This window comes from Leptidea sinapis, chromosome 5 (genome assembly GCF_905404315.1).
Source record: "Leptidea sinapis chromosome 5, ilLepSina1.1, whole genome shotgun sequence".
NCBI lineage: Eukaryota > Metazoa > Arthropoda > Insecta > Lepidoptera > Pieridae > Leptidea > Leptidea sinapis.
This window is the reverse complement of record NC_066269.1, coordinates 12,033,035-12,052,534: the sequence shown is the minus strand read 5'-3', so window position 1 is coordinate 12,052,534 and position 19,500 is coordinate 12,033,035. Positions and strand designations below refer to the sequence as shown.

The following is a 19,500-nucleotide window of genomic DNA, read 5'->3' as shown; positions in this document are numbered from 1 at the left end:
CGTTCTGGTATTGTGGAACGCGCGTAAACGAAAATGTTCTTTTTTTGAAATTCATACAGATACCACGCATCGAGCAATAAGAATGTGGCTGTCTGTTGAAACTATTTGCGCATGAAGGGATTAAAAAAAAATAGGAGTGTTGTTATGAAATTCAGTACAACATTACATCACTCGTTTGGATGATGTAATGGTTATTAGAACATTGGGTGTTTTGATGTTGGCAATAAGCTAACTGTTTCAGAATCTTTAATAGAGGATTTAAAGCATAGGTGTAGATAAAAGCTGTTTACTCAAATACGTTTATCAATCCTTATCTTTTTTTTGATTATACATATTATAAAATCATTTAGAAATACAAGAGAAATACGTTTTTGCTGCATTTTTAACTCATTAACACTGATTACACATTTCCAATGACATCATTTCTTTTCTATTTACAGAACAGCTTGGCTAGTGATTAAATATACCCTTTTATCATTCCTGTCACGTTTTGTTCATGATTTTCTGCTTTTGATTAATCTTAATGTAGTACCCACTGACCTGTTTTGATGTTGTAATGCTTATGGGGCGGTTAAAATGAAAAATTTTCAGAAAATATTGTGTGCTTACATTTTTTCTACATAAAATCATACATGTTATGATTTTTAAACTTAAGCGTTTTTTTTAACAGGCAAGTGGTATTCGACCACATTTTTTGTTTTGTTTAAATTTTCTTCGAAAACTTTCGCATTCTAATCAGGATCCTATCAGAGTACTGCAGATTAACCAACACATCTCAATCCTCAGAAATTGGAAAATGCGTAAATCCTGTTATAGTGCAGATGAAACCCCTTCACACATCCTCTCTGAATGTGGTCCTTTAATGCGTAAAAGAAGCATCTCTTTGGGAAGTCCAATTTTTCAACTACTTGAGATACGTAAGCTCACTGATATAATAAGATTCATGAAAATAATCAATCTCAGCAGTGAGCTTTAATTAACAGAGGCTATCCAAATAGATTACATTGGTCTCAGTGACACAGGGCTGCTCCGAACTGTACCTTCTAAAGTCGCTTTACTTACCATATCCATAATATTACGTGCACAAAAAAAGTATATGCAAAATTTTGCAGTCCCACCATGCAGACAAATAAAAAATATTTTTCTTCTGCTTTTATATATTTTTTGGGGAAAAAAACGTGCAACCTAATGGTAAGTAATCACTTTTGCCCATGCACTATAGCTATGTTATTTGACCCTGGAAATATTGCGTAAGATAGGTCATTCAATAGTTTACGTATACTTGGAAGAAAGTTGTTTGACAAGAGCACGGTGCTTGAACCATACGTATATCCAGAAGATGAGGTGGAACTTGTAGCGTGCGGTGTGATACTGAAATTCTTTAAAATAAATCTTCTAAAAGAAAAATAATGTAAAATTTAATAATCGTTTCGTCAAAGCAGATCGATCCACCAGAAGTCGTGGTCCCGGCTGAGAAGGCGGTGAACCAGGTGCCGGCGGCGGCCCGGTGCTGCCTGCACAGCGCAGGGATTGAAAACTTCCCCAAGGTGATGCCGGTGTTACCCCGCAGCTGGTCCATGCCTGCCATCGGTGAGTCTCGTTCCAAGGAAAGGCCCCTAATAAACACTAATTTATGGGCAATTAATGGGCTTAATCCACTTCAGAATCGAGCTGAACTCTTCCAAAGTTGGGATGGATGGTAAATTATGTAATATTGATGTTCAGTTTTTTGACCTAATTGATAAAAATGATCTTTGAAAGTTGTGTATTGGAGTGCGTGTGCACTGTGCAGCAACAATAATGAATGGTGCCCAGGGAACCACATGCGCGACATCCGGCCGCCGCTCGTGCAGCAGGCGTCGTTCGAGGACGGCTCGGGCGCCTCGCTGCGGTACCGCGTGGACGTGATGCGCGGCACGGCGGCGCGGCACCAGCCTGCTGCGCGCCCGCAGCGCCGCTACAGCCTGCCGGTGAGTACTGCTGCACCGTGTTAAATATCGATACCTCGTGTTACACAACGTGTGCTTAGTGCTATCTCTCCTCTTACAATAATACAGAGTTAAAATAATATGTTTAGTACAAATAAGCAGTCACTGCAGTATTTTCTGACGATGTGGTCTGTTTGTTATAAAGAACACCTCTGGTCTATGCTTTCCTTGTAATGGATGAGTAAATGTCTTCTTTCGCTATTATCTTCCACACTTATTATTCAAGTACTCCTTTCGCAATTGTGGTTACAATATCTCCTGCTAGTGTAACACAGAGACGTTGATATTCTTATATGCTCTATTAGCCGCCTGGACCGTCGCTATAATTGCTGCTACATGAGACCAAACAATTAGTAACAGTATGGGTCTAAAAATGCTTCCTTGGGAAAATATTTATTGGTATATACAATATATTAACCACTTTGAGATTGTTACATCGCAATCAAAAGTTTTTTTTAATAAATTTAAATACAATGCCCGTATTATTTGTAAATTCTTAGTGAAATAAAGTACAAAATAATATCAAAGGCTTCAACGAGATCAATAGATAGAAAATTAGATTTTGCATTTATATATCAATTGCATACCTAATTAGTTTAGGCTATTTCATATAAATTTTTTTTTCGTATTGTAAAAGGCATTGAAGGCAAACCTCACTTGTTTATTTTTTGGGTGAGTTAAAATAATAAGTGAGTAAAAATCAAAACAAAAATGTACTAATAGCCTTTGCTTATTGACTCACTTTTTACCACTCGAAGTACAAATGTATTTAAATTGTTTTATTGATTATCACTGAGTAACGATACAATTTCAGAGTATATCCCGGTCTAGTAGCTCAGCGCGTGCGAGCGTGGTGAAGGCAGGCGCGGCCGCCGCGGTGACCGAGCCCGGAGTGAAAGAGAGCACAGTATCGAGCCGGCTTGAGATCAGAGTGAGACAGGCTGACAACGCCTCGCCGCTGCACTCCGGTGAGTTGTGGACTGCACACCATTAAACACACACACAGAATTTGCTAGATACTGTCATAACCATACTGCCTACTACTCGGGTAAGTTGAGTTAGTAAGTCGTTTATGGGGCCATGCATATGATTTTACAACAAGATCCCAGAAAATGTTCAAAACAAAAGTATTACGTTATTCAAAAGAATTGTTAAAATACGTTTGTGTGGTAAAGGTTACTATAACATAAATGACTTTCTTAATGATAACACAGATTGGGAATGGAGCGACCGCCCTCAGACTATTAAATAATAAGTTTAATTGTACAATATTACTTTGTAAACATATTTTTTTGATGAAAAAAAAAGCCCGCTGAATTTGTTGCGTCCTTTCCTTTCAGATCTGAGGCATTCGTTTTGCAATAGGTGGTAGTTTTTGACTTTCAATAAGTGATGTCACACCCTATTTTGAATAATAACAATATATAAATCTATCATAGATTTGTAGTCTTTCTCAAAAAGCTTGTGACAATTATTTAGGAGGGAGTGTTTTTATTTCAAAAAAGGTAAACCACGGGTCTTGATGTCGCTTTTTTTCATACTGCGGTTATAAATTCTAACGAGTATGTACAAAATTGTAATTGCACTCGTTCTTCTCAGCTAAGCTTCTTTGGAATGGATTCTGATTTTGACGTTCAAAAAGTGATTTTTAAAATACAGAATTTTATTTTGAATAAAAATATTTGAATTTGAGCTTATTATTGTTATAATCGTCTTTATTCGAATTTTGAATCATTTTTGTAAAATATGGTTGTATTTGGTAAACTACATAATAACGAAACTGATAAGTTTTATAGTTTCTGATTTTAACAGTGTTTGTTGTTTTATAAGCAGTGTACATTTTCTTTGTATTATGATCATTATAATTAAAAGTTTTGAGTTTATTGACGAATCTCCTAAACATAAGCCATACGAATCGGTATCTCTTTGAAAACCTACTTTTGTTTTCACAAAAGTAGGTTTTCAAGGTTTATTGACTATAGTTTCTAAAAGCGTAATATTTTATCAAAAGGATAAATTATATTTCCTAGTACCCGTAACAAATGTCGGCTTGATGTTGCTTTCAGTTCGGATCCAGTCAGTGGTGAGCGGAGCGGGTGGCGTGACGGGCGCAGCTAGGGAGGACACGATGTCCGTGTACTACGACGCGACTGACCACCACAGGGACAAGCGGTAAGCGCGTACTGCCTTTAGTGTTTTTTTTATGAAAATAAGGGACGAGACAAGCAGGACGTTCAGCTTATGGTAATTGACACGCCCTGCCCATTACAATGCAGTGCCGTTCAGGATTCTTGAAAAATCCAAAAATTCTGAGTGGCACTACAACTGCGCTCGTCACCTTGAGACATAATATGTTAAGTCTCATTTGCAAAAATTTCACTAGCTACGGCGCCTTTCAGACCGACATATATGACCTAAAATGAAATATAAATACTGAAATGTGTAGACTATCTGATGTCGGATACTCTGGTTGTTATTGTCCGACGAATAAAACTCGCACAAGTCAGCAAGCTGCGTCCCAAACAACCACACATTTCCAGACTAACACCGATGTTAATACTGATGTTGCGCTGTAGTAGAGTTCTAGTTACACTAAACATATGTCAACTTCAATTTTTTTTGACACACTTTGACACAATGTATCTTGCCCCAAACCAGGCATAGCCTATACTATGGGTCAACGACCACACACTATGTTTCCAGATTAACACCGACGTTAATGCTGATGTTGGGCTGCAGATGAGTTCCAGTTACACTAAAAATATGTGACTTCAATTTTTTTTGACACACTTTGACACAAATTATCTTGCCCCAAACTAGGCATAGCCTGTACTATGGGTACAAGGCAACGATATATTTAATACAATATACTTACTTAAACATACATAAATACGTATAAACATCCATGACCCGGAAACAAACATCCATATTTATTCAAAAATGATTGCACCTACCGGATTCGAACCCGGGACTAGGGCTTCCAATCCTGTATTCAATCTCGGCATTTGCGGGACTACGAATTTTCAATCCCGTGGGATCTCGGTATTTGCAGGATCCCGCATATTAAAAAAATGCACATTTTAAAACAATGAATTTATTAACTCCACAGTTATTTACATACATATTTCTATTAAAATGAGATTAATCACATTGTACTGTTTTTTTCACAAAAAAAAACAATAACAAATTCTGAATAAAAAGAAAAACAAAACAAATCGTTTTCAAAAAATACACAACGCAAAATTACAAAATCAACCTAAAAAAACACATTTTAAACTGATAAATTATTAAGTTTTTCAGCTTTTAATATTAACTGAATATGTTTGCGAAGGAAATACAACATTTCCAAAATGTCATCTGCCAAACTACTGCGTATTTTACTCTATTGCCTGGCCAGAATATGCCCTTTCTGCTTCCACACTTGTGGACCGTATTCCTTTTAAGGGCTTGTACGTGAATACACACACCCTTAAAATTTTATTCTATTCTAAAAGGATGTATCAATAAACATCATGAAAATACGAAACAGTTAATAACTTGAGTTATTAAGAATAATAATTCACGCAGATTATCCTATTTTGCATCGCATGCATGCTATTTTTCAGTCCCGCAAATCCTGCGGATCCCGCGCCCGTAATCCCGGGACCTCTAGCTTAGTAATCAGGGTCACTAACCATTTGGCTGTATGGGTCGTCTATTAACTAGTAGTTAAATATATTATTGATCCATGACATCTCTAAGAGATGATCTGATTAATGATTTAGAAATAAACTAAACGAGTTTATCTTCTTGCTATTATATTCTCAACTGCATTTCTAATAAAATATGACTATATGAAGCTTTATAATAATTTTAATTTATAGATAGGTGATTTTATTAATTGTAAACTACTTACCTTTAATTAAACAATGTATTTTGTCACCAGTTCGTCGACTCGTAGCGGTGAGAAGAGTCAAAGCCCGTTAGTGGACCGAGGGAAACTAGACGCCATACAGGACAGGTGACTGTCACAACATTTATATTGCGTACTTACTTGATTATACATTGTGCTGTACTCATCCAACCTATTCCGGCAACCTTATATAATTTTTATTTCATAGGGTGGCCAACAGTCATCAATACAAATATATATATCTAAATGCTTACATAGGGGCCAATTAAATTACATTATTTATCTGTAACCTGCAATTAATGGAACTGGAACACTAAATATCTATCTCGGTTGATAATTAGGTTGTTAAAATTATTCAGTATATGGAAAATACAAGTGTGATTTATAGTTTGTGCGCATGAGTGGAATATGGAGAAGATTCTTTTTTCTATAAATTCACCAGATCGTCGGTCCATCTTGTGAAAGGGCAACACTGCGTCAGTACGTGGTCGATATTCGGAGACTACTGCCCCAACGGCTATCGGTCTGTCGAGCTATGTGCTCTGCCCACTGCCACTTCAGTTTCACAATCATCTGGGCTATGTCGATGAAATTACTTTCTCCTACGGATCTCCTCATACCCCTTTCCATCTCCAGTGAATATAGTTTAGCAATTAAATTAAACTGTGAATGTGAATTAGTTTGATAATATGTGGTTACAGGAGCGGAGCGGGTTCGTCGGGTCGCAGCCGGTGTCGCGAGCCTAGCGCCGCCGGGGACTCCAGCAGTGCCAGAGATGTGAGCACACACACTAACATCAACCCGATACATTCACTAATACCATAAAGTCTTAATGGGCACCAGATTTATAAAACAAACAGCTATCGTACTACCACACTCCTTGTACGGAAGTGCCTAGAAGTTCGCTCAACACTTAAACTTGGATTGCCATCACATATTAATTGAACTATTAATTTGCTCCAAATATATTAAGCGACATCAGCAAAACAGCATTGATAGGACAAGTTTAATAACTATATACAAGGAATCATTAAGACAAAATGATAATGTTATGTATGTTCATCCACACATTAGCGAATAATCTTAACGCCAGGAACAAACATAAACTTGTTATGCCCACTGAATTTATCAACTCCACAGTTATTTACATACATATTTCTATTAAAATGAGATTAATCAAATTGTACTGTTTTTTTTCACAAAAAAAAAACAATAACAAATTCTGAATAAAAAGAAAAACAAAACAAATCGTTTTCAAAAAATACACAACGCAAAATTACAAAATCAACCTAAAAAAACACATTTTAAACTGATAAATTATTAAGTTTTTCAGCGTTTAATATTAACTGAATATGTTTGCGAAGGAAATACAACATTTCCAAAATGTCATCTGCCAAACTACTGCGTATTTTACTCTATTGCCTGGCCAGAATATGCCCTTTAATATTTAATAATCTTAACGCCAGGAACAAACATAAACTTGTTATGCCCACTGTTGCGTTAAGTCGAATTAATAATTCTTTGTTAGCGGCTTTAACTAAGCGCTTTTAAATCGTCATTATAAATATTTAATTTAAATTACTGAATCTGTCATGTGTTCAGAAAAAGAAGAGCTCGTGAGAAGAGTATAAAAGAAACTCGCTATGGCCACTATTTTAAATCAAATAGATTATTTTACAGTAGCTGTAACTGTACACCACAAATTAGTTTGTAATGTGCCGCATGCAATATGTTTAAAAATAGAAAGCGATTTAAAACTGTTTTGATTATTGTGTATTTTACAATGTGTGCAACATTACACTTACTACGACTACACACATACTGTATCAAAACTAATCGATGTTTTAATGGACAAAGGTTAGTTCTTTTGAGTCACTTGGATCGATTGTAAGATGTCAGCGTCCGTCCCTTCCACCTTCAGAATCTATAGTTAAAACGTAGCATGATTGACCCGCCGGACGTTGAGTGACACTCGGTGTATAACAGTGCTTGTCTGAGTTTCTTGCTACTTCTTTTCATTAGCTCAACCCTTTACGAAGTAGCGGTATTCAATAAGAAAAAATATTTTTTAGACATTCATAAGTGTCATTTGCGTGACCTACATGAATAAAGTGATATTGATTTGATTTGTGTTCGCTTGCAGCGCTCGTCGGGCAGCGGGTCTCGCATCCCAGTGGCGCGGTCGGGGGTGGGGTACGGCGCGGGGCCGGGGGCGGAACGCTCGCTGGCCAAGTGCGCGTCGTGGAGCGGGGACACACACGACTTCACGCCCGGTGAGGACAACACCACAAGATTCAGTACTTGCGATGATATAGAGTGAAATGGTCATTGACTAATAGCTTTAAATAAACTTTCATATTGTGCTAAAACTATGATACGATTATCCGTCACTACGCAATAAACCAGTGTAAGAAGAGCTGAATTAAGTGTCGGTCATTAACAACAATACCTGTTTCTTTGTGTTTAAAAATCAAATTAAAAAAGTGTGTGTACTTATGTACGTACGCAAACATGAAGTTATACTTTTTTGGCTTAATAAAACATTTTTTTTAAAAGATATTACTCCTTGTGCTACTTTACGTTTGTAGAAAAAACAATAGTGTAATAAAGAGGGTTTCAAATACAATCAATAAAAATATTATTATACCGCATTATTTAGCTAAATAATGTGTTATTAAATATCACGTATTTTTTTATTTTAAAACTCGTATATAAATTGAAATTTATTTAATCATCGTCCATCGGTTGTGGTTCAGTAGACATATGAGTTACAAGAACATTGGTAGCTGAAGTATGATACAAATGGTCTGGTTGACCAACTAAAGTCGAATTCGACAATTTGCTTGTCGGTGTGCGGGCGCATCGTAATAATACACTCTCATAATTTTTCCCTATTGCACCAAAAGAAGTATAACTTCAAAAAGCTATGAATGTACTTTACAGTTAAATAAACAGATAATAGGATTATAATATATGTTTCTGCGTGTGTGTGTACACAGGTCTGAGGCGGCGACGACAGAACGCGGATAAGTACGCGGCCGACCCCGCACGAGAACTCAACCTGCGGTTCGCGCGGCCGCGGCACAGACACACCTCGCAGCCGGTTAACAAGTAAGTCTTAAATACTATAAACAATAAACTCAATCTTTATTAATGTCGCATCACATTTCTTGTACATTGAGATTTCGGAAAACTACAGTGACACAAATTGATTATTTGGCCAGTAGTTTAATCGTCAGGTGGTATAACTTAAAGTGCATACACAAAATAATAAGATAACAAATAAAACATTAAACAATAAAAACTGTTTATCTACACCATGCTTTAAATCCTCTATTAATGATTCTAAAACAGTTAGCTTATTGCCAACATTAAAACACCCAATGTCCTAATAACCACTACATCATCCAAACGAGTGTTGTAACGATATTCAGTACAACATTACAACACTCGTTTGGATGATCTAATGGTTACTAGGACTGCCTTTTTTAATGTTAGCAGTAAGCTAACTGTTTCAGAATCTTTAATAGAGGATTCATATTATGAGTATAGCCTTTACAAGAATTTAGTCTCGTATGCAACTGCTGGAAATAGTGATTTGGTAATAAATCACATGAGTGTCTTAATACCAAATTATCCACATAAACCCACATTCGTGTTTAAATACCCCCCATTACACAACAGTTGCATAAATAACTATTATTAATTTATATATAAATATGACTGCCTGATAAACTACCATAACACCCATAAAATGTAATGAGACGTCCTTTGATGTCTCCTTGAACGCCATTTATTTCCGAGGCGGTGGTAGCTTATTTAACGTGATAAAGTAAGTAAGATCTAACCTAATATAAATCTTTTTCACTTCTCATGCTCTGAAAATGCTTATTTGTGCACGATATAGGCTGCACAAATACGATTTTTGTGCACGTATAAGTGCATTAACGTATCTACTCATAAATGTACCTATATTAAGGCAAAGAAAATGAGCCATACAGCCAAACACAATAAAAATTTCAGTGATAGAATTTGTTATTTTATAATATTTAGTTTAATTTATATGCCTCAAGTGTTTTTTAATACATAAAAGATACTAAAAATTAAAATACGGTAGGTAATTCAATTACTTAAAAATATATAATATATATATTACAAAATTAATTTAATAGTAGGCTGTATAGGTCTGGAGCCCAAGCCAAGAGTATCAATGTCGTAAGATTAAAAAAAATAGCGGCGGGAAACAGGTTTAGTTTTTTCGTGTGTATTAATTTCTTAAAATTTGCTAAAATTGTTAAAAATGTCCATGTTATACTACTGTTCCCTCGTACCCTTTCCTCGCAATCGGAATGAAAAGCAGAGTTTATAACTCGTCCACAAGACCATTTTCATCCTAGACTTTTAGCAGTACTTGATAGTAATGTCGAGGTTCGTTGTGCACTCGTTGTAAAATCTACTATTATTTACACCTATGCTTTAAATCCTCTATTAAAGATTTGGAAACAGTTAGCTTATTGCCAACATTAAAACACCCAATGTCCTAATAACTATTACATCGCCTAAACGGGTGTTGTAATGTTGTACTGAATTTCATAACAACACTCCTTTGTTTTTTTATCCCTTCATGCGCAAAGAGTTTCAACAGACAGCCTCCTTCTTATTGCTCGATGCGTGGTATCTGTATGAATTTCAAAAAAAGAACACTTACGTTTAAGCGCGTTCCTCACTACCAAAACGTCGCTCGCCCTAACAAAAAAGGAGGTTATTTGATGAGCTGCCATTTTTTTTCGATATTTTTATTGTTTTGTTTACAAAAAATGAGTGATTCAAGTTTTGACAGCATACCGCTAGATATTTTAATAATTGCTATATACAAAATGTAAATTACTACTAAAATATCGAACAGTGAATTGCCGTCTTGATCAAACTAAGCTACAAAATTATATCGATCGTGTGTCACTTTGGTGCGCTACAAACCTTTTGCAGCTTAATAAAAATAAATGCAATCATTTAAAAATATCAAGGAAGCATATAAAGTTTAAAACCACGTATAATATAGATGGCGTTTTGATTAAAAATACTGATGAAATTAAAGATCTAGGCATAATTATAGACAATGAACTTAGTTTTAGCAGCCACATTGATAAAATTGCACAAAAAAGTCATAAAATGCTTGGTTTTATTTTTCGAAATACTCGAGACTTTAAATCCACTGAGTCGCTAAAAATACTGTTTAATTCTTTAGTAAGACCTATCCTTGAATATAACTCAGTAATTTGGTGTCCATACTACAAAAAATACATAGCTCGAATAGAATCAGTGCAGAAAAAATTCGTGTCTAGACTCAGTTACATCGATAAAACCTATCATATTTATGATTACCAAAAAAGGCTAATTAATCTTGAAATTAATTCCCTGGAAATGCGTAGAAAGGCGGCCCAGTTGATTTTTCTTTACAAACTCATAAACAACCTAATAGACTGTCCAGATATTCTTCAAAATATTGGCATTTGTGTACCGTCATTTAATTGTCGAATAGGTACTTATTCCCCAATATTTATTAAATTTTATAGAAATAACTACGGATTAAACTCTCCCATTCAACTCATATGTATAAGCTACAATAAAATATTTAAATTAGATAATAACATCGATGTATTTTCAAATATTAACTTTTATAAAAAACAGATGTCCTTGTCATTAAAAGGCTTAAATATAGATTAGTAACTATGTAGTATTAGTAGCAAATTCATTATTGTTATTTTTCTAATTTGTTTTTAGCATTAGTTTTTTAGTTTAGTAACGATGTGCATACCTTTAATTTAGATATGTAAATAGTAACACTTATTAATGTTTAACTTTTCGTATATGTAAAATTATGTATCTAGTTGGTAAGCCTTAATAAATAAATAAATAAATAAATAATTCTGTCATTTAAACTTAGTTTATTTGTATATAATCAGTAATGGGTGTTATTAGGTTACTACTAGGACTGGCTGTTTTAATGTTAGCAGTAAGCTAACTGTTTCAGAATCTTTTAGAGGATTCATATTCTGGGTGTAGATAAAGTCTTGTATGCAACTATTGCTGATTAGGTATTAAAACACTCATGTGATAATATTATTACACTCGGCTTCACCTCGTGTAATTATTTCATTCGTGTTTTAATGCCTCTTATTACACAACAGTTCCATAAATAACTATTAACATTTGAACACACGTTAATAAGACAATGTTTAAGTGATGTAATAGTTATTTATGCAATTGTTGTGTAATAAGGGGTATTAAAACACGAATGTGATAATATTATCACATTCTTGTTTTAATACCTAATTATCAAGAGTTGCATATAAGACTTTATCTACACCCAGAATATGAATCCTATAAAAGATTCTGAAACAGTTAGTTTACTGCTAACATTAAAACAGCCAGCCCTAGTAGTAACCTAATATCATCCCTTACTGATTATATACAAATAAACTTAAGTATTAATGAAAGAATTATTAATTTTCGTAGTAATTTACATTTTGTATAGTGCAATTATTAAAATTCACTTGAATATTAGGTTATTTTGCAGTATTTAAAATATCCTGTGGTGTACTGTTAAAACTTGAATCGCTCATTTTTTCAAGAAAAATGGCGGGGTTTCAAATAACCTACTTTTTTTTTATGGCGCGCCATGTTCTGGTAGTGTGGAACGCGCGTAAACGAAATTGTTCTTTTTTTGAAATTCATACAGATACCACGCATCGAGCAATAAGAATGTGGCTGTTTGTTGAAACTCTTAGCGCATGAAGGAATCGAAAAAAAAAAAACAAGGAGTGTTGTTATGAAATTCAGTACAACATTACAACACTCGGTTGGATGATGTAATGGTTATTAGAACATTGGGTGTTTTAATGTTGGCAATAAGCTAACTGTTTCAGATTCTTTAATAGAGGATTTAAAGCATGGGTGTAGATAAAGATATATTACGATGCCTGTATTCCCAGCGCGCGGTGTGCGGAGGCCGGCCCCGCTCCGGCCGGCTCGGGCTCGTCGTCGTCCACGTCGCCGCCCCCCGCGCCGCCCGCCGCGCCCTCGGCCGCGCCCCCCCTCCACAACGCAGCACGCGCCCGCCGCTTCCGCCCGCTCTCAATCGCCCCTTAGGAGGACCACACGCAGGTTAACTTACTTTTGTCGTTGTTTTCGCCAGCTTTTAAGTGTCGTGTCAGTCCCGCGCCTCTGTTTGTTTATAAAGCAGATGGCTCAGGCTGAACTGAAAGGATAGTGAAAGCGAGAATCGAAGTGAATGGAACGCTACGCGTGTCAGAAGAATAATGCAGAATAGTAGTAGAGATAGATTCTGAAACAGAGATGCAAGACGTCGGAGTGGAGGAAAATATGATGTACTGGCAGCTATTGATATGATAATGTTGTAGTTGTTTGATATATAGAGAATAAATGTGATGTAACAGTTGCGTAAGAAGAAAACCCCGGGACACTTGCCCGGCACCCGGCTATTATAAGTTAGGAGCATAGCAAGTGGGGATCCCCATATTCTTCCCAGGCCATCTGGAAGGAAGAGAAAGAAATGTATGTATGACACAGAGGCGTCTCTTGGACACATAAACCTCGTCCGTTTAATTCGCAGATGAATTAGAAACACTAGTAAAGAAACGATTATGGTATTATATAGTATTTTTAATTGGAATACAGAATACCTCACAGTGTATAATAATACCTCAGTGTGCCTCTGGGCAAAAACAATATACCAATAAATTAAATATGGCATTGACATGAAAAAACAAAGAGTTGATGAATGATACACGTGGAATTAGCTTCATATTACTTGCCTCACTTACTTAAGTCAAAATTCTGTCTTTTTCTATTATTATTTAATATACCTTGTTGTGTTGTTTCAGGAACGTGTGACGTCATAGTACATCATGTATGGGCCTTGAGCTGTGGGAGCAGATCTCTTAGATAGGACTTTTCAATTTAGCTTCGCGGTTCGTGCGACGAGCAGCTTCAACGAGATGAGATAATTTACCAAACCATGACGGGTTTGAATACTTCCCGAAGAGTAGCCCACATCCAACCCGTGCAGACATAGATTGCGATTGTAAATGTCGTCGCCTGTATTCATACATCCTCTCCTCTCTCTGTCTCACAATCCAATAGCCTGACAACTTCAACAGAACAGTATTTTTAGCTGCGAGATATATATTTTTATAAATGTCAATAAACCTTTCTCGCGTACACTGGACTTTACTGACAATGCAAACACAAGTTTAAATTTTTAAATACATACTTTATTTCCACGATACGTACGCGATATATTAAAATATAATTGTACACTGTGCTATACAGGTAACATTCTATGCTGTAGGTAATAGATAGCATCCCACACATATTTCAAGATCCCGACACGATTCTTGAGCGGTCTCATGACCGGAGGTTAAAAATTGTGTTTTATTGTAAATCGCAGTTGTCACTTCCAGTCAGTGTTGGTTGCGCATTATAATGGCTAAAGAGTCATGGACTTATCAGCCACTGAGCTTTTAAGTATCTCTTGTGATAAAATAACAAAACTAAGGATTTCACCTTCTTAGCTGTGTTAAGATGAAATTTAGGATTTCACCTCCTTAGCTGTGTTAAGATGCGTCCATTATCTCATTTGGTTCGTTGTGCTACACGACCATATTCACAAGGGTATCTTTTAACAATATATATCAAATTTTCTCTTTCCTCCAAGATCGAAGTCTTCTCTTTAAATCTAGAATGTTTCATGGTATAGATGTTGGAGATACCAAGTAGTAATGTTGAAGACCCTTGGAGTTCATACTCGTCATCATTTGTACAAAAACATTCAATTCATCTGATTTTAAATCTATTTGTAAAGAAATATGAAGTTTTCTTAATATTATATATTTTGATTGAATAGCTATTGAGCGGTGTGTGGATATGAAATTTATCTCGAAACATACAATTGTTAAAACGTAGTTGAATAATTTATCTGTAAGCGGCGTCGAGACCGTCAATAACAATTATTGACACATATTGACATGATTGACAAACTTGTTGGACATTGTTTTCATCCAATAATAGTTATTAGATTTTAAATGACTTTGGACAATTGATGAGGTCGGTCGTACGTGAGACGGTTACGTTTTCTTTAACATGCTTATAAAATGTTGTATTACAATATTTGTAAATCATATCTGTCCCCCAAAGGGGGAGACAGATTAGGGAATTTTACAATGAAGCCAAGTATATCAGGAATACTAACTTATATTAAAACGTACAATTAAAAAGACAATTTCTGAACCTTAGAGATTTATTTATTATTACGATTTTAATGGTACGACTCTCAAAAATGTTGAATATAATACTAATAAGGTACTTGAATTACTGATTATTTGGACAGTATAAGAATTAATAACTTATTCGGTTTAGGTTAAAATTACAGCTGTTGTAATGTATATGTAAACAAATCGATTTAAATCAATTTATTCTTATACATTAAGTGGTTTCGACCTATTTTATTAATAGTAATATTAATTCTTTTGCAATAATAACCACCAAAAACTTTGTTCGATGTGTTAATAAATTGAGAGAATCTAATATCAAATTTGGCATTTTGGGAGTCTTTAAACATCGCATGGTCAATACTGTTATGATATTATGAACTTGAGCGTATGTTGAAGATTTATCTTTGTATATTCATGAACGATTGATTATTGATAATCCGCTGTTGTATACCCCGCCCCACGTGTCGCTACAATGTTTACTGTCCGCAGGTGAAATATTATTTACTGTATATGACGTACCATCTCTTATGCGTGACACCCATGGTATATATAAATATAAAAAATATACGTAACTTCGAAGGCAGAATAAGGTTGTTTATTATAAGATTGTGTTAATATAACCTCAAAGTTTGTCGTGACTTATAATTAATAATTCCCTCTCTAATTTTGCTTTAAAACTCATATCATTAAAGTTGTGTATACCTGTAAGGCTCGAGTAGATTTTATGAATATTTCGAAGCAATGTAGCGACATCGGTAGCAATTTTTTAAATAATAATAATAATATGTAAGTTATACGCCTTAATATTTTAAATTTAATCATTTAAAATCATTGCGAGAGTTCAAATTTAAATAACTGCTAGTTTTAATGTTGCTATGTGTGGGTTATGCGTTGTGTAAAGTTTATAGCGATTCAAGATGGCGGCGGGTCGCTGCGCCCTGATTGGAGCGCGGACTGACGTTGACATTGTGAAGATAAGAGATGATGAGAGCTGCGTAGCGAGATGTTGAGTGCGGCCAACAATGCACGCTTCTTAAATCTCCACTATTATTAGAATAAAGAGAAAAAAATATTTTTCAACGACTTACATACTATGTAATCATATTAAATTATTTATGCATTTAGAGCACTCAAGCCATTACATAGTTTTTGTGAATAGGTAAATCTTGAGAATGTTCTAGAAACATAATGAATGTTGTGTATAAATTTATTATTATTATATTTCGCGTAGACGCCATTTGACTCTAGTCTCAGCTGTTTAGTAAATAATCTTAAATTCTATACAATTAAATATATATAGGTTTAAGTTATCGTTAGTGACCGGCTCTCCTTTGCTGCTGTCAATGTCACGTTGACGGCTGTCAGTTTGTTGGCGGGAGGTCGAGGTGGGGATGATGTGTCTGCGTCCCGGTGCTGTAGTCTACGTATTTCTTTGCTTTTGTTCTTATGTTATAAGAGCCGTTTGAATTTGGAACAGTATCGGGCGTCGATGGCAGACATCTTAGCATGTGCTAGTTAGCTCGGATAATGTAATAAAAATTAATTCCGCGCCAAAATTCTTCTTAAGTATAACTTAATATATATAATCGAAAGAAACTCTTTGCTGTCGCCAAACGCGTTCATCAGTAGCAAAAGTTAGTAAAAAATTAGCTTTGATTACGAAATGTTTAAGAAGACTGTTGGCGCGTAAACAAATTCTAGTCGAAAATAAACAGCTTCCGTCTCAGTAGGGCTATCGAGTGAAATATATCGATTATTTTTATGACAAGTTGACGTATATATAATGTATGATAGTCTTGTTATGTATTAATGTACACGCGCGCTTCAACAACGACGCTCGGGCGGACGCGACCCCCAAAGAGGGACCACGGCAACTACTCGTAGTTAACTGCTGTCAAATTTAATAGAGTTTTGACAGCTGCCACTTGTCACTTGTGAAGAACGTAAACAGCTGTCAAATTGTGATTGAAGGCTATCAAATGACGGAGTCGTAGGTATTGTTTTTAGCGAGGGTTTATAAAGGGCCGTTCCGTCAGTGCTGTTGTTGAAGCGCAGGTGTGGGGGACGAGCGGAACACCAATACTTGGCCATACTCTTGATAACTTAATGAAGGCATCCATCCGCCAGACTGGTATATCTTACACGGTACTAGTGTTGTTTTTTATGATAGGGATATGAATGTTAAACGATTGATCGAAACATCAGTAGTATGGCGAGGTGCTGGTCCCGTCCCGGAAGCCGGCGAGCGACACGCACGCAGTTATGTTATGTTTTGCGATAATGTTTTATATTTCATGAAATATGCACAATATGATTAAAAGGTATTTGTCCTTTCCTCTAGCTGTTTCATTTTGTCTCTTTCACAGGTTTCGACACCTTTAATGTAAGGATTTTTTTATGAAAATAAGGGACGAGCAGTGAGTTCAGCTGATGGTAATTGATACGCCCTGCCCATTTAAAATAAAATAAGATCTGGGAGTTTCTTATGAGTTCTTCTCTTCATGTCAAAGCCCCTTTACGAACTGATGTAGCTTCATGATTGTTACCAAATGTTGTTGCAATATGTTACGTTAACGTTATTGTCACTCCTTATGGTAAATAAATATATTTCATTCATTGTGAAACAGACAGTGAACCGAAAGCGTGGCGAAGTGTTTTCATTTTAGTTGTAAATGGTATCGTTTGAATCTAGGCACATAGACAAGCTAAAATAAACGGAAAGGCGTGGGACGCCATGACAAACCAGAGGCGACCGCACGAAGCGAGGAGTTAGCGAGATACTTAGTTGTATTTGCTGGCTTTGTATGCACTACGCCAAGCAAAGAGCGAATGCGAGACAAAGAGGATGTAATTTATACTACGTTATAAGACGCGGGACTGCCTAGTTAAAAGTTGAAATTTGCTTTAGAATCAAACGTGCAGTCATTTGACATAAGTTTGAAATAGTAGTAATTAACCCTCGTTTACACCAAGGTATTGTACACGTATTTGACAAGTTTCATGCAAATTACAGATACAAGTTGTATGTAATGTTTTCAAAATACAAAAACATAAAACTTGTCGTAGACAATATTTGTTTGAAACTTGTCTGATGAAATTGTCACCTATTAGTTGTCTACATGTATGTCATGTTTTATACTTGTTGTAGGCTTGTAGCTAAACTTGTTTAAGACATGTCAGTGCAGAAGATAATGAATTTGACAGCACAATTGACTACTGGTACAGTGAAGGTACTGTGCAGTATACTTGTACATCATGCTGAATGAAGGAAATTCAAGAAAACCACGCAGGTATTGAAGCGATCATTTTTGGAGAGACGACAGCAAGAAGGGGCCTATCGTTCCTTATTGAATAATTTAAGAATAGAAGACAGAAGTGGATTCAGAATTTTGGAGAAAAATTGCTGCAAAAAGTTGCACCATAATTTTCTTAGCAGAATTCACAGTATCGAGATACCATCACTCCAGCAGAGCAATTATTTTTTTTATCGAAAAGGAGGACAAACGAGCGTAGGTACGCACGGGTCACCTGGTGATACGTGCGAATCTAGCTACTCGTGACTCATTTTCTTCTATGTATTTGCATCGAATATCAAAGGCAAGATTACTCATGCTTGCTAGACGATTATATAAGTATCGAATGAATATCTTAATATAAGCCGAGATAAATTTTGCTATTATGTCTTTGACCACTCCATTTATCTTCTCCTTTTCCACTAAAAAGAAACGGTCTCTCCGGTAAAGCTTCAATAAAATTAACAATACTTGTTAGAAACATGTATCTTTTATGTTGGTGTGAACGCTGTCAATGTATCAGACTGTATTAAACACGTCTCTGATTTATATGTGAACGGAAATGTGTTTTATACTTGTATAAAAACTTGTTGGCAACACAGTGTCAACGCAAGAATGTTTAAGACAATTGCAATACATGTTAAAAACAAAAAGTTTTGTATGAAACATGTTTTTGACTTGTTTCTTGGTGTAAACGAGGTATTGGCCACGAAGTATAATACGGCTAAGTTTGAAAGCGAAAAGTTGCTTATAACTGTGGTTGATTTCGGCTATCTCTTTTTTTCCCAGATTATAGGCGTCATCTGTCAATGATTGCACGTTTCATACAATCGAGTGAATCGCTTTTTTCTTAGAGGGTTTCGCTAGCCTGATGCGAGACACGAAGCACGACGGTTGTGTTTATTTGCAAGACTTTGTCAGCTTCGAGTTTACTTTGCCTTACTTTGTAGTTTGACGTCTCCGCTTCGGTTCACATTCTCCATGCTAGCAGTTCGGTTTGGTTCGCATATTTATGTTTGACAATACCTTAATTC

The 19,500-nt window shown here is 35.7% G+C and overlaps 1 protein-coding gene across 3 annotated transcripts in view; it reads left to right on the top strand.

The window, feature by feature from the left end:
- Nucleotides 1-17,508, top strand: part of LOC126980137 (tau-tubulin kinase homolog Asator) — a 103,519-nt gene extending 86,011 nt beyond the window's left edge. The window contains exons 21-30 of one of the 3 annotated variants that reach the window (XM_050829711.1): nt 1,443-1,590; nt 1,816-1,970; nt 2,803-2,956; nt 4,055-4,160; nt 5,914-5,988; nt 6,582-6,657; nt 8,024-8,153; nt 8,880-8,991; nt 12,873-13,044; nt 13,785-17,508. In XM_050829711.1, the coding sequence (XP_050685668.1) occupies nt 1,443-1,590; nt 1,816-1,970; nt 2,803-2,956; nt 4,055-4,160; nt 5,914-5,988; nt 6,582-6,657; nt 8,024-8,153; nt 8,880-8,991; nt 12,873-13,029 (1,113 nt within the window). In that variant the 3' untranslated portion in view covers nt 13,030-13,044; nt 13,785-17,508. Of the gene's footprint in view, nt 1-1,439; nt 1,591-1,815; nt 1,971-2,802; nt 2,957-4,054; nt 4,161-5,913; nt 5,989-6,581; nt 6,658-8,023; nt 8,154-8,879; nt 8,992-12,872; nt 13,045-13,784 lie in introns of all 3 variants that reach the window. The other 2 variants (XM_050829710.1, XM_050829712.1) reach the window with 2 other exon arrangements.
- The last annotated feature ends 1,992 nt before the right edge of the window (nt 17,509-19,500 follow it).